The sequence below is a fragment of the Schistocerca piceifrons genome, chromosome 4 (assembly GCF_021461385.2).
Source record: "Schistocerca piceifrons isolate TAMUIC-IGC-003096 chromosome 4, iqSchPice1.1, whole genome shotgun sequence".
NCBI classification, from domain to species: Eukaryota; Metazoa; Arthropoda; class Insecta; order Orthoptera; family Acrididae; genus Schistocerca; species Schistocerca piceifrons.
Genome location: NC_060141.1, coordinates 527456674 through 527469924, shown reverse-complemented (window position 1 = coordinate 527469924; position 13251 = coordinate 527456674). Strand labels below are relative to the sequence as shown.

The window sequence follows — 13251 nt, the reverse complement described above, 5'->3', positions numbered from 1 at the left end:
CCACCAGCTGGGTAGATGCCTTCACGTCTTTCAACACCAGTGTCATGGACGCCACTGGCCCAGTGGCCAGCATCTTCACCATCAGCATAATTCCACCACATCAAGAAACCGAATGTCAAGATGCAACCAGCATTCTTGTCACTGGTCCTTTCTTATGGTACCTTGTAAGGGAGCAGGCACCACATGAGTCCACAGCTGCAACACTTGCATCTCTTCTCACTCTTACTGACTTGGAATCTCCTTCTCCCACAAACATTATCACCTGCAACATCCACCCCAGAAGCCATGGAAGTTTCAACATTTGCCCCAATGCCTGCATCAGCAGAGCGTCCTCTCCCGATGGAGGGAAGGGTGCTATAACCTTGCAGATAACACTTGTCTATACATTGTGGCACAAGGCTACTGGTGCACCACACTTCGATTATTCTGCCAATAGCCTCTATGTAGACCAGCCAACACAGGGCACCTGCGGTGAGCCACATGACTTTTGTGAGACCTGAGTTTCTGTTGGTGTATACAACTTTCAAACAACTTAAAGGAATACAGCCAGGTAATATTTACAGTCACTGCTGATATTTCGGCGGGAGTACATCCTGCCATTTTCAAGGCACAAACTGCAATGGACAGGTGATGTATAAGCAAATTTAAAACCTCAGTACTTTGATTAATTCAGGAAAGATAACACACACACAGTAAACACTAGTGGCACCAAAGATTATCAAAGACAGAGGCATCAATATAGAAACACTACAAACTAGCAGGTGACGTAACATTGACTCTGTCCCTCTGTTTTTTGACAAGAGAGAGAGCAGGATTCCAAGCAGAATTTAAACAAAACCTTCCATCCATGTTTACAATGCTGTTTGCTAATTTAATCTCAACAGATTCATTAGTACATTGGATGTGCATGCCAATATCTCGGTATTGTTATATAACATAGGGTGACCAGTATGCAAACTATGTTCAGCAAAAGCAGATTTACTTGGCAGCTGTAATCATGTGTGCCGTTTATGCTCAGTACATCGGTCCTCCACAGTCCTGATAGTCTGACCAATGTATGCCATGCCATTGCTACAAGGAATGCGATATACATCCACCTTACGTGAACCAAGATCATCCTTAACCGAACCCAAAAGACTCTAAATTTAGCTGGAGGTCGGAAAACGTATTTTACATCATATTTCGATAAAATACAACCGATCTTTTTGGAAGTGCTTCCTGCGTAAGGAAAAACAGCAGCAGACTTAGGTGTCGACTCAGTATTATCGTCAGTCACCCCAATGCACAGTTGGTTGAAAGTGCAGTGCACAATCAATCTGTCTTTCACTATAACCATTCTGACAAAATGTAGCTTTAAGATGGGCCAGCTCAGCTGGCAAAGTCTCAGTGTCAGAAATGACATGTGTCCTGTGTACCAAGGTACAAAGTACCGCTTCACGCTGAGCCGAATGGTGACAACTATCAGTCTGTAAATACAAGTTGGTGTGAGTATGTTTCCGGTAAACTCCATGTCCCAATGATCCATCAACCTTCCTCCTAACCAAAACGTCAAGAAAGGGAAGGCAACCATCCTCTTCCGTCTCCACCGAAGAACAAATGTTTGGGTGGATCGAGTTCAGTTGTTCTAAAAAGGTATTAAAATTCTCCCTACCACGAGGCCAAACAACAAAAGTATCATCAACATATCTGAAGAAATAGACAGGTTTTTGTTGTTTGGCCTCAGGGTAGGGAGAACCTGAATACCTTTCCTTGTAGCTGTGGCATGGCATACATTGGTCAGACCATCAGGACCATGGTGGACCAATGTACTGAGCATAAATGGCACACACGATTACAGTAGCCAAGTAGATCTGCTATTGCTGAACATTGTTTGGATACTGGTCACCCTATGTTATATAACAATACCAAGATATTGGCATGCACATCCAGCGTATTAAGGAAGCTGTTGAGGTTAAATTAGTGAACAATAATGTAAACATGGATGGAGGTTTTTGTTTAAACTCTACTTGGAATCCCGCTCTCTCCATTGTCAAAAAACAGAGGAACAGAGTCAATGTTACGTCACCTGCTAGTTCGTAGTGTTTAATATTGATACCTCTGTCTTTGGTCATCTTTGGTGGCACTAGTTTTCATTGTGTGTGTGTGTTATCTTTCCTGAATTACTCCAAGAATGAAGGTTTAAATCTGCTTGTACATTGCCTCTCCGTTGCCGTTTGTGCCTTGAAAATGGCGGGATGTACTCCTGCCAAAATACCAGCAGTTGCTGTAAATATTACTTGGCTGAATTCCCATAAGTTGTTTGGAACACATGACTTTTGCACATAGCACTGCATCTGCTATGCGATCTACTGGAGCCATACTCTTTATAAGAATAGTGCAACAGACACTCACACTCATCTTGTGTTCATACTTACTGTGAGCAACTGCATGTATCAACAGCTGGATTATTTGTATATTTGTGTCTATGTTATCAACTGTTGTTCACTTATATGTGGAAGAAGAATGATTTCTGGTTTACTGCAGCAATGCTGTTCTCTGTGTCTTACCGTACGATACAAAACGACTGTCTCATATAAACAAATTCCTCATTCCAGAAATGGCACATTTGCAACTAATTTCAAAACTGCAGTCATACTAATACATAAAAAATGTTGGTAAAGAAGTTACTAGCAACTCCAATCACTAGCCGAATTTAGTAAAATACCAGTGACCAGCAGACCGCACTCATTTCTGAAGAAAGCAAACATGTTAAAATAATACATAGGTGTGGGGCTGGATTTCAGAACTGGACACTGATTGTTTGACCAGGCCATTTTATCATCAATTATAGTGGGAGAAAATGAAATAATAAAAATGTCACCTACTCAGTTTGACTTCCAAGGTGAAAAAACTACAGTTGATGTAATACTTGAAATGGTAGATTTCAATCTAAATGTTTTTTTAAAAAGTCATCCAGTCATAGCTATTTTTCTTGGTTTCATTAAGGCCTCTAACATGGTAAAACATAGTGTCCTGCTTGCAAAAGATTTATACATATGGAACAAGGAGAATTGCTCATAACTGATTTAAAAGTTATCTTGAAAATCAAGAACTGTATGGAGAAATTCAGCACATTCTTACACACTACTCATAAAAACCTGGGGTCTCGTAGGGCTCAGTCTTTGGCCTTGCTTATTTTTGCTTAACATACATGAGATCCATCTAGTTTACCCACCAGCAGAAGACCTTCTGTTGCTGCTGATTGTTGTATATGTTACAGAAGAACCTCTACTGTTTTTCCGTAAATATAAGTACTGACCAACTAAATACACTTTTCTGAGTAAAACAGACTGTTTCTTAATATAAAGAAGGCAGTGAAATAATTTAACACACTACCCCAAATAAAATTCCTGGTATCAATTATATCACTAAATGATAATGAACTTGAATTTTTCAATGAAATTAAAAGCTTGAGCATTTCCTTCACTGATTTACATATCCGAAAAAGTCAATTAAAAAACCACAACTGAGTATGATAAAATTCCTCATGTGTCTGAAAATTTATAATTGTTTCTCTCTTTCTTCATAATTTTTGTATAGTTAATAATACACAGCAGTAATTTGCAAGTGATTCCTTTGGTTGACAGAGAGATCACAGACCTTTCTAAAATGGTATCATGGAATGAGAACTGCAAATATTCTTACAAATGTATTATGTGAGATGGCCAAAGAAATGACCATGAAAATGAGGCTGGAGATTCCAGTGCATAAATTAATGGCTGGATCAGTTAGAAATAATAACAATCTCTCTTACCAAAATTTAAATGGATAAAATGAAACTGTGGAAATGGAAAAGATGTAAGAAGCAAACCTTGATATTTTTCCTGTTGCTGAAAAATAGTATTTTTGGAGTGCACCCAGTCACCATTAACTACAAAGAATGATATTTCATCTGTGAACCTGCAAGACATCTTCAAGTGAGCACTGAAAAATGTCATCAGCTACCAACCTTGCACAATTTGTTATTACTCAGTATGTATTTTGCCCATGTGATGTGATTGTAATTACAAGACTGACAATGGACAGTGCCATCAACAGTGAGAGTGCAAAACTCAGCTACTTGGTGAGCTGCCACTCAATGTGTTGCAGACTTTGCTATGGCAAAAAACGAGTGCAGTGTTTGATGCAACATTGTTCCATAACACAACATATTCTCCATAGAGAAGGGCTGCATTATGAAGTCTGTGAGAGGATCTAAAGATAGTGATGGTAATGTGGCAGTACTGTTATCCCACAGTTTTTAAGTCAATAATATGTATGGTTTATAATTAAATGACAATGCCTATCGGAAGATCAAGTGTGACCTTAAAGAAGATTTTCATACAAATTCAGCATTCGTTACATTTTCTTTGTTACCTCAAGGTACCACCAGGAGACTAGAATGTCAAAGTTGCATTCCACCCAGCCTATGTGGCCTTCCTAAAATTCATGAAGAAGGTCTACCGGCTGATACTACTCCTACAAATGATTTAGCTGAACATATCTTATTTCCTTATTGAGATCATTTGTATTCATGCAACATATACAAATTTGCAGACTTCATCAACAGACTTGGAGTACTTCATCTAAACAATTCAGATTGCTTAGCCTTTATGTCATCTCACATTTTACGTGGGTACCACTGACAAGTGTTTCTTGCACTGATCAGCAACAAATTTCTGATGGACATCAAAGCCTTAATCTGGAAACCATGCTCTTATCTCAGCCTGTTTCACATTCAATAAGGAATTTTTTGAACAGACTGACAGGGTTTCCATAATCCTCTTGTTCCCTGGAGGGGCAACCCTATTTTAAGGATGATTTTAAAAGGGGGGGGGGGGCTGGAATCAGCAGCTCTTAAACTATTGTTTGGAGGTACATTGACGATATTTCCAAAGTGTGGCCCACAGAGAGACCAAATTAATGGAGTTTTTGCACAATATCAACTTCATTCACATGAGCATCCAGGTTACTGTGGAAACAGGAAAACATGGTTGTGTGTCATTCTTCAATGTTTCGTTAAACAGAAGAATAATGGCTCCCTGAGTCATTCACTTTAATGTAAGTCTAGTCACATCAATTTCTACTTACAGTGTTCCAGTTGCCATCACCCACTCCAAACCATACTTCCACAAAGGAAAAGTACAGTTTCTGATTCTGAGAATTTGCCTGTGGAGATAGTCTATCTAAGAGCAGTCTTCAAGGGAAATTGATACCCCACCCGGCAGAATAACAGGACACTATCAGTTAAACCAAAAAAACAAGCAATTAGATAAGGAGGTTAGTACACCGGAAAAATTCAGTTTTTCTCCAATTTTTGGGAATCCCTCATTCAAAATATGCAGGATCCTCCAGAAATTTCAAGTGAAAGTAGTTTACCATCTAAGATTGCAGACCTTTTTGGATCACTGAAAAATTATTACTGCAGGAGACTGGAGTATGTGAAATACCTCGTCAATGTCATATGGCTTATATACGTCAGACCACACACTTCATCGAAGAACATTAAGTAGAATATCAATGCTTCAGTCACCTTCTGCAGTCAATGAATCCTACCAGTGCTAAGCAATGCACCCACACATATAATGGAATATGATAAAAAGTATTTCTAATTACTGCTAATTCTTTTTGGAATACCATTATCAAAAAGACTGTGGAGATACAGTTGGCATAAAACCTTAGTAATCAGTGTAGTGATATCAAGTTGCTAGCACATGGAATCCAGTTATTCCCATGATTTGCTCTGAGTGGAGATGACTGAGTATGTGGAGAATCATGATGAGTGGCAGTGCTGTCTGACTGATAATTATAATAATGAAGTATGTGTGAAATGTATACGCATGCTACTAATTTATATGACATGTGTAGCCAATGTCAGTCTCCGATGGCTCACCTGAAGGTTCCTTGCAGATGCACAGATGAAATACTGCACATGGTTGCATGTGATAACCAGCTGCACTCCCAAAAAATCGCTTAAGTTGTAAGAATATTGGAAAACCAATACTTTGATACAGCTGATACACAGATTTAATGACAAAAATCTGTAGATTAAACCTGGGCCTTCCAGCGTGCCATACAGATAAAAACATCTAAATTAAGTCATGTCAGTGCTGTACATTAATTGTGATGGAAGTCAAAATTAACTGCCATTAACAAATGAAAACACAAAATTCCAAGTGTTTTAAGAACTAAAAAATATTGGCCTACACTTAATGCCGTAATTTCAGAGCCTGGATGACTACACAAATATTTACAAGGTTTCTTATAGCATTACATTCCAAGATGACTGCAGCATGAAGTGTGATTGCCTTTATTACTGACAGCTATCCTGCACTTTCAAACGTAAACTTACTTTTTCTCAGTATCATTAATCTAGTGTTTATTTCTGCTAACTGTGCAAGTGATCTTCAGCACTTGGGTCTGGGCATAATTAGCTCTGCAAAAGCAGAATATAAAATGACTGTTACGCCAAACTCAATTTCACAATCTGAGAATAAAGAAGTAATGAATATGAACATAACACAAGCTATACACATGCTTCTTGCTGTGCAGAATACTTTAACTCAGTGGACTGTGCTGTATGCTTTTGGGAATGATGCCTGACATACAGCATCACGTACTGCACAAAATATTGATTTCTCTGAAGAAGAATGAGGCGATATCACAGATGTTTCAGAAAGTGGGGCATTTCAGAGCTTTGTATTCTCATGATGATGACGTCATTGGTTCCACACCCTGGGCAGAGTGACCCATGTGAAGGAACAGTCTGAAAGTTGTAAAGGTGTAAAAATGTTCAAAACCTGGTTCACAGTCATTCCTTTGGTGAAGCTGAGCTGAAAATCTATTTAAGGAAAAGTTCTGTTCAAGGAAAAAGCATTTTGGTCCACTGAAATTCATTAACAAAAAGTTTTCCAGTAAGTAAGCAATTATAATTTAAAATTTTTACTTGATGTTGAACATTCTTAAATATATGAAACCATTGTGGTATTTTTATTTTAAATCAAGATATAATACACAAATAAGCTCAAAAACATTTATTCTAATGCAAGACAAAGAAGCTTGCAAAACTGAGAATAAGATCGGATTCACTTACTGAATAATTCTTACGGTCAAAGACAGGAGTGGAGACAGAGGTCATCAGCTGGCCATCTTGTGCAGCCCCATAAAAATTGTCACCCTACAGACAAAAACATTATTAGTCAGTTCTCATATTTAATCCAAATACATGGCTTTCTGTTAAGTAACAAACTGGAGAAATTTAGTAAGGAGATGGTATGGCTTGATGTTCCATGTATACAATACAAAACACATGTAGAGCAATAGGGCTCTGGCCTTCTCCCCTCTCCTCAGGCAAGAATAGTATGCAGTCAAATTGCCACTTCCAGTACAATATGAGTGAGTGAGTGAGTGAGTGTGTGTGTGTGTGTGTGTGTGTGTGTGTGTGTGTGTGTGTGTGTGCAAGATAGAGAGAGAGAGAGAGAGAGAGAGAGAGAGAGAGAGAGAGAGAGAGAGAGAGAGAGAGAGAGAGAGAGAGAGAGAGAGAGAGAGAGAGTCAGTTGCAAATAATTATAAAATCAGGTCTGACATACATCTAATAACTGAAGTAGTTACAAGTATAATGAATGTTACTACAGATATTTAGGTTGGAGTAGATCTGAAACTCATCAACTAAAATATATTTGGTTAACATCAAGAACATCTTGAGCATAAAATTTTAAATTATAACAAAAAAGTATTGTTACAGTATACATCAGTGCCTATAACTAACTGGTCTGGGGGATGAAAAATTTGGGGAAAAACTGTTATAGAAGTTTCTTTCTGAAAATACAATGAGATAAAACAATAAATATTTCTGTTATTAATATGGTTTTATTTTTATTATCATAAAAGATGAAGATAAGACTGACTAAAATTAATTTTATAGGTGAGTGATAGTGAAGATGTAGGCATTTTTAAAGAAAGTGGTAACAGCTGAATGACCAAGGACTGTAATTACATGTACTGTATGTATGTCAATAAGTGGTTTACTATAACAAGTATCACTGATCCAAATTAAGGAAAGAGATGAGTATCAGAAAGTAATGGCGCCATACTTACAACAAGCAAAAGGTTCAGATTGTCACAAGGTATAACAATAGGAAATCCGTACTAAATCAATGGGAGCAATCTAGCTCTTTACCGTCACTTCACTAGATGTACACAATCATCATCAGTCATTTAATGTCTGCTGCTGGATAGAAGCCTCCTCTAGACTGTCCATGCATTACAGTTTTGACTTTCATGCATCCATATAGCTCCTGCATGCTTTCTATTTCAATTTATCCACCTATGACTACATTGTTTTCTTGTCTTGTGGAAACTAGCAAACAACTTTCTAGGCACACCCACCCATTTAACTGGCTGTACGTGATACCTCCACCTTCATAACTCATCAACAGAGGGCAGCATTGGTATGTGGCAGGTACTAGCTTGTTCTGAAGCCTCTTTTCTGCAGCTCCAGTTGGTAGGAAGCCTTCACATTGAACAAGTGTATAGAGTATGGAACCCTGTGCAGACGGCCAGTCAGTGCGATTTAAGCAATGTGCAGTCATTGAATTCTTGACAGCAGAAGGTGTCACCCCAAAGGAGATTCGTCATCAGAGAATGAAAGCAGCTTATGGTGATTGTGTTGATGTGAGTACTGTGCGTCATTGGGTGAGTAAGTTTTAAGATGTTGAGGCGGGGACATCTGACCTGTGTGACAAACAAAGAGTTGGACATCCTGTGACAGCAGCCACCGAGTTTCACAAGCAAAATGTTGGCAGATTGATTAAGGACAGTCATCATATCATTCAGAGAGAAATTGCAAGCACAATCAGCATTTCCATAGAATATGAGGGTCACATTATTGCATTGCTTGGCTATCGGAAGATCTGTGCACGAAGGGTACCCCAGATTGTGACTCCTGAAATGAAAGTGTACAGACTTGAAATCTGCCAGGAACTCCTCTCGCATTACGAGAATGAAGGTGATACCTTTCTCCATTCAATTGTGACAGGAGATGAAATATGGGTACGCCATTATGACCCAGGGATGAAATGTCAGTCTATGGAATATCGACACAAAGACTTGCCCCAGAAAAAGAAATTCAAGACACAGCTCTCAACTGGAAAAATCATGGCCGCAGTGTTCTGGGACGCAGAGGGTGTTATCCATGTTGATTCCCTTGATCGTGGAACAACAACAAATTCAGAGCATTACATCACAAGGCTACCTTTGATTGTGGCACCACACACAATCATTAACCCAGCTTCAGGGAGGTAGGGCCCTTTCCTTATTCCTCCACTGGGGTAATTCCTGTCTGGCGTGTCCACGTCGCAGGGGTGGGCATCCTACACTTCAGTAGGCCAGAGTGCTAGGAGGGCTGAGTTCAGGCAGGGACCCAATCTCGTGGGGTATAACACGGAACCCATGCCCAGGGTTACGGGTGAAGACCTTAATGGCAGCGACGGCGGAGAAGGAAGACTTCGGAACGGCGTAGCTGGCAGATGAGGCAACCCTCCTTTCTGGGGATTAAATGAGAAGGGAACCACTGCCTAGTGGGGGAGGAGAAACTCCAAAGGCTAAGGGAAACAACCCCAACAGAAAATCCTTTCTTGCATTAGGCCTAGCAAGCCAGTAGGAAAGTCTTCATATATTGCTTTCAAAACACAGACGAGCCTCGGAACGAACCACTCAGGATTTGACCCCACTGCTTCTTCAAGTACTGGTGAAAATGATGGGAGACCTGATGATATTCATCAGTACAAGAAGATGAAACCAACTGGACTAAAAAATGACCTAAATATTGGCACCCTTAATATATTAACCCTCAATGGAAAAATGGAAGAAATGACAGATGTACTAACAGAGAGGAAGTTAGATATATTGGGATTAAGTGAAACAAAGTGGAAGGGAAAAGGTGAGAAGAATTTGAGAGGAGGAGGAAAACTGTATTGGAGTGGGAATAACAGGTCTGGAAGAAATGGTGTGGCAGTGATGGTGAATAAGAATGTACAAAACTGTATTGAAAATGTGAGATATATATCAGACAGGATCATAATCTTAAATCTGAGATTCCAAAAAGAAACACTAAAAGTAATCCAGATTTATGCACCTCAAGTGGGATGTAGCAAGGAAGAGAAGATGGACTTTGAAAATGTGTTAGAACAGCATATAGAGAGTGTTAATATAGTGATGGGAGATTTTAATGCACAGGTAGGCAAAGACAGAGAGGGATTTGAGCAAGTATTGGGATGTTTTGGATATGGAGGCAGAAATGAAGAAGGGGAAAGACCCCTGGATTTGTGCCAGAGGAATGGAATGAAAATAGCAAACAGCTGGTTTATGAAGAGAGAAAGTCATGTTGTCACCAGATACAGTTGGGATGGAAGAACAAAGAGTGTAATTGATTATATTCTAGTAGATAGGGAATGGGGAGGGAAAGTAACAAATGTGAAGGTAATTCCAAGTGTGAGTGCAGATGGAGACCATAGATTACTGGTGGGATAATGGAAAATGAATCAGTGTGTGAAAAATAGAAAACAGAAGAAAGTGATGAGGATACGGGATTGGAAACTGAAGGAGAAGGAATGTGCTGAGAAGTACAGAGAATTAATCACACAAAAATTTCCAAAAGAAGTTTTCTGCGACGTAGAAAAAGAATGGAATTTATTCAAAGACAATTTAGTTGAAGCAGCACAAAAACTATGTGGCAGAACATCTGGAAAGGAAAAAATAAGACAGACAAGTTGGTGGGATGATACCACAATCCAAGCAGTTAGAATAACAAATGGAGCACGGAGAAAGTGTTGGAAAACTAAAAATGACGAAGACCATAAAAGATATATAGAGGAAAAGAAGAAGTGCAAAGAAATAGTGGAAACAGCAAAGAAAAAGGCATGGAAAGAGTTTACAGAAAAAAACTTGTAGAAGATGTGAAGAGTAATAAGAAAAAGTTCTATAAAATGATGAAAAATAAAAGGAAGGCTTCTGAAGTACCAGTAAAGATGGAAACAGAGGACAGTACCATTATTGAAGATCCGGGGAATATAAAAGATCTCTGGAAAGAACATTTTAAGAAGCTGTTAAACACTGAGGAGCAGGTACATGAGGAAACAACAAATAATGGAGAAATTGAGAGAAGTTGGGAAGCAGAATTAGGACAAATTACACGGGAAGAAATGGAAAAAGCTGTGAAGAAGATGAATGGGGGGAAAGCCCCAGGACCTAATGAAGTATCAGTGGACATGATAAGAGCAGCAGGTCCAGTGGGAATGCAGTGGCTGTATAGAGTACTATCAAGCATGTGGAGAAATAGTACAATTCCTGACGATTGGAGAACAGGAGACATTGTTCCCATCTTCAAGAAAGGCAATAAAAGACTTTGTAAAAACTACAGAGGAATAACCCTCATTTGTCATACAGCAAAGATTTTTGAAAGAATTTTACTAAATCGAATAAGTGAAAAGATAGAAAAGGAGCTGAGTGAAGAACAGCATGGGTTTTGGAAAGGAAGAATCAGGATCGACCTGATATTTTCTATCCGTCAACTGATGGAAAAAAAGTTGGGAGTATAACAAAAGGGTGATAATGGTTTTTATAGACATAGAAAAGGCCTATGACTCAGTTGACAGAGAAAGACTCTGGGAAGAAATGAAGAAGATAGATATAGAAGATGGATACATTAATGTTATAAAGACAATGTACAGAGGACACAATTGTAAAATTAGAACACCATTGGGGAACTTTGAATATTTCGAAATAAGAGAAGGACTTAAGCAAGGAAGTATTCTATCTCCTGCACTTTTTAATGTTGTGATGGAAGGAATGAATAGGGCAGTTAAGGATATAGTAAAAGAAAAATACAAAAAGATGATTTTTTTCAGATGATATGGTAATATGGGGTGATAAAGAGGTAGATGTACAGTTACAGCTTGATGCGTGGAAGGAAATAATGAAAAGGTATGGATTAAAAATAAATAAAGATAAGAGTGAAGTAATGGTATTTGGAAGAGAGAAAGGGATCAACGGAAATATTACCTTGAATGGAGAACCCCTCAAAGTGGTAGAAAGTTTCACTTATTTAGGGAGTGAAATATCTAGGGATGGAAGAATAACTAGTGAAATTAGTAGGAAGTTACAGAAGGGAGGCAATTTCTACCAAACAATAAAACACCTGATTTGGAATAATGAAGTTTCAGAAAGAGCAAAACTCCTTATGTATAAGAATTATTACATCGCTTTTGTCACCTATGGTGGAGAAACTTGGACAATGACAGAAAGGGACTGGAGCTGACTGCAAGCAGGGGAAATGAAATTTCTCAGAGCAGTTACGGGAAAAACAAGAATGGACAGAGTAAGGAATGTAGAGATTAGAAAGGACTTTAAACAAGAAAGTATGAGAGAAGAAATTGAAAGAAAGAGATTAAGATGGTATGGGCATGTTAAGAGGGTGCATGGGCAGAGACTCCCCAAAACTATGGATGAACTAAAGATGGATGGGAAAAGACCTAGAGGGCGCCAAAGAACATGGTGGAAAATGGGAGTGAGAATATCTGTAGAAAGGAGAGGTGTAGCCTGGCAGCAAGTGGAGGAAGAAAAGTGATGGGAGGACCGAGCCAAATGGAGAGGACTCATCAGCACCCAGACCCGGCTCCAAGAGCGGGATTCGGATATAGATAGATAGATATAGACATCACAACACTGCGAACTCTGAAACGAGAGCTAACAAGATACTGAAAGGAAAACAGAAATATTTCCTGCAGCATGAAACACCAAACCACGCACTTCACATGCCACCACAGCAGAGCTTCAGAGACTGAATCTCATCACCATAAGGCACCTGCCATACAGTCCAGATTTAGCACCATCTGACTTCCATCTGTTGCCAATAATGAAAGACAGTCTAGGTGGACATCTTTATGCTTCTGATGAAGATGTTGAGAGAACTGTGAGACTGTGGTTGCAGAAACAGTGTGTCGACTTCTTCCGTGACGGCTTCAGAAAACTTGTTCATCGTTGGCAGTAATGTAGCCAATTGGCTGGTGATTACATGGAAAAGTGAATATTGTTAATTAAAGATCACATTCTAAGGATTATTTCTGTGTTTGATTTATTAAAATATTCCCATCCAAACCCACTTAACAAAGGTGGAGGCATTACTTTTCATTCAACCTTCATATGCAAGAAATTCTGGTGTGTCCACCCCTTTCA

General features: G+C 39.0%; 1 protein-coding gene across 1 annotated transcript in view; it reads right to left on the bottom strand.

Annotated features, from left to right (window-relative positions):
* The window catches only part of LOC124795457 (voltage-dependent calcium channel subunit alpha-2/delta-3), a 496470-nt gene that overhangs the window by 291301 nt on the left and 191918 nt on the right, over nucleotides 1-13251 (bottom strand). The window contains exon 8 of the mRNA XM_047259484.1: nucleotides 7112-7195. Coding sequence (XP_047115440.1) covers nucleotides 7112-7195 — 84 coding nt within the window. The remainder of the gene's footprint in view (nucleotides 1-7111; nucleotides 7196-13251) is intronic.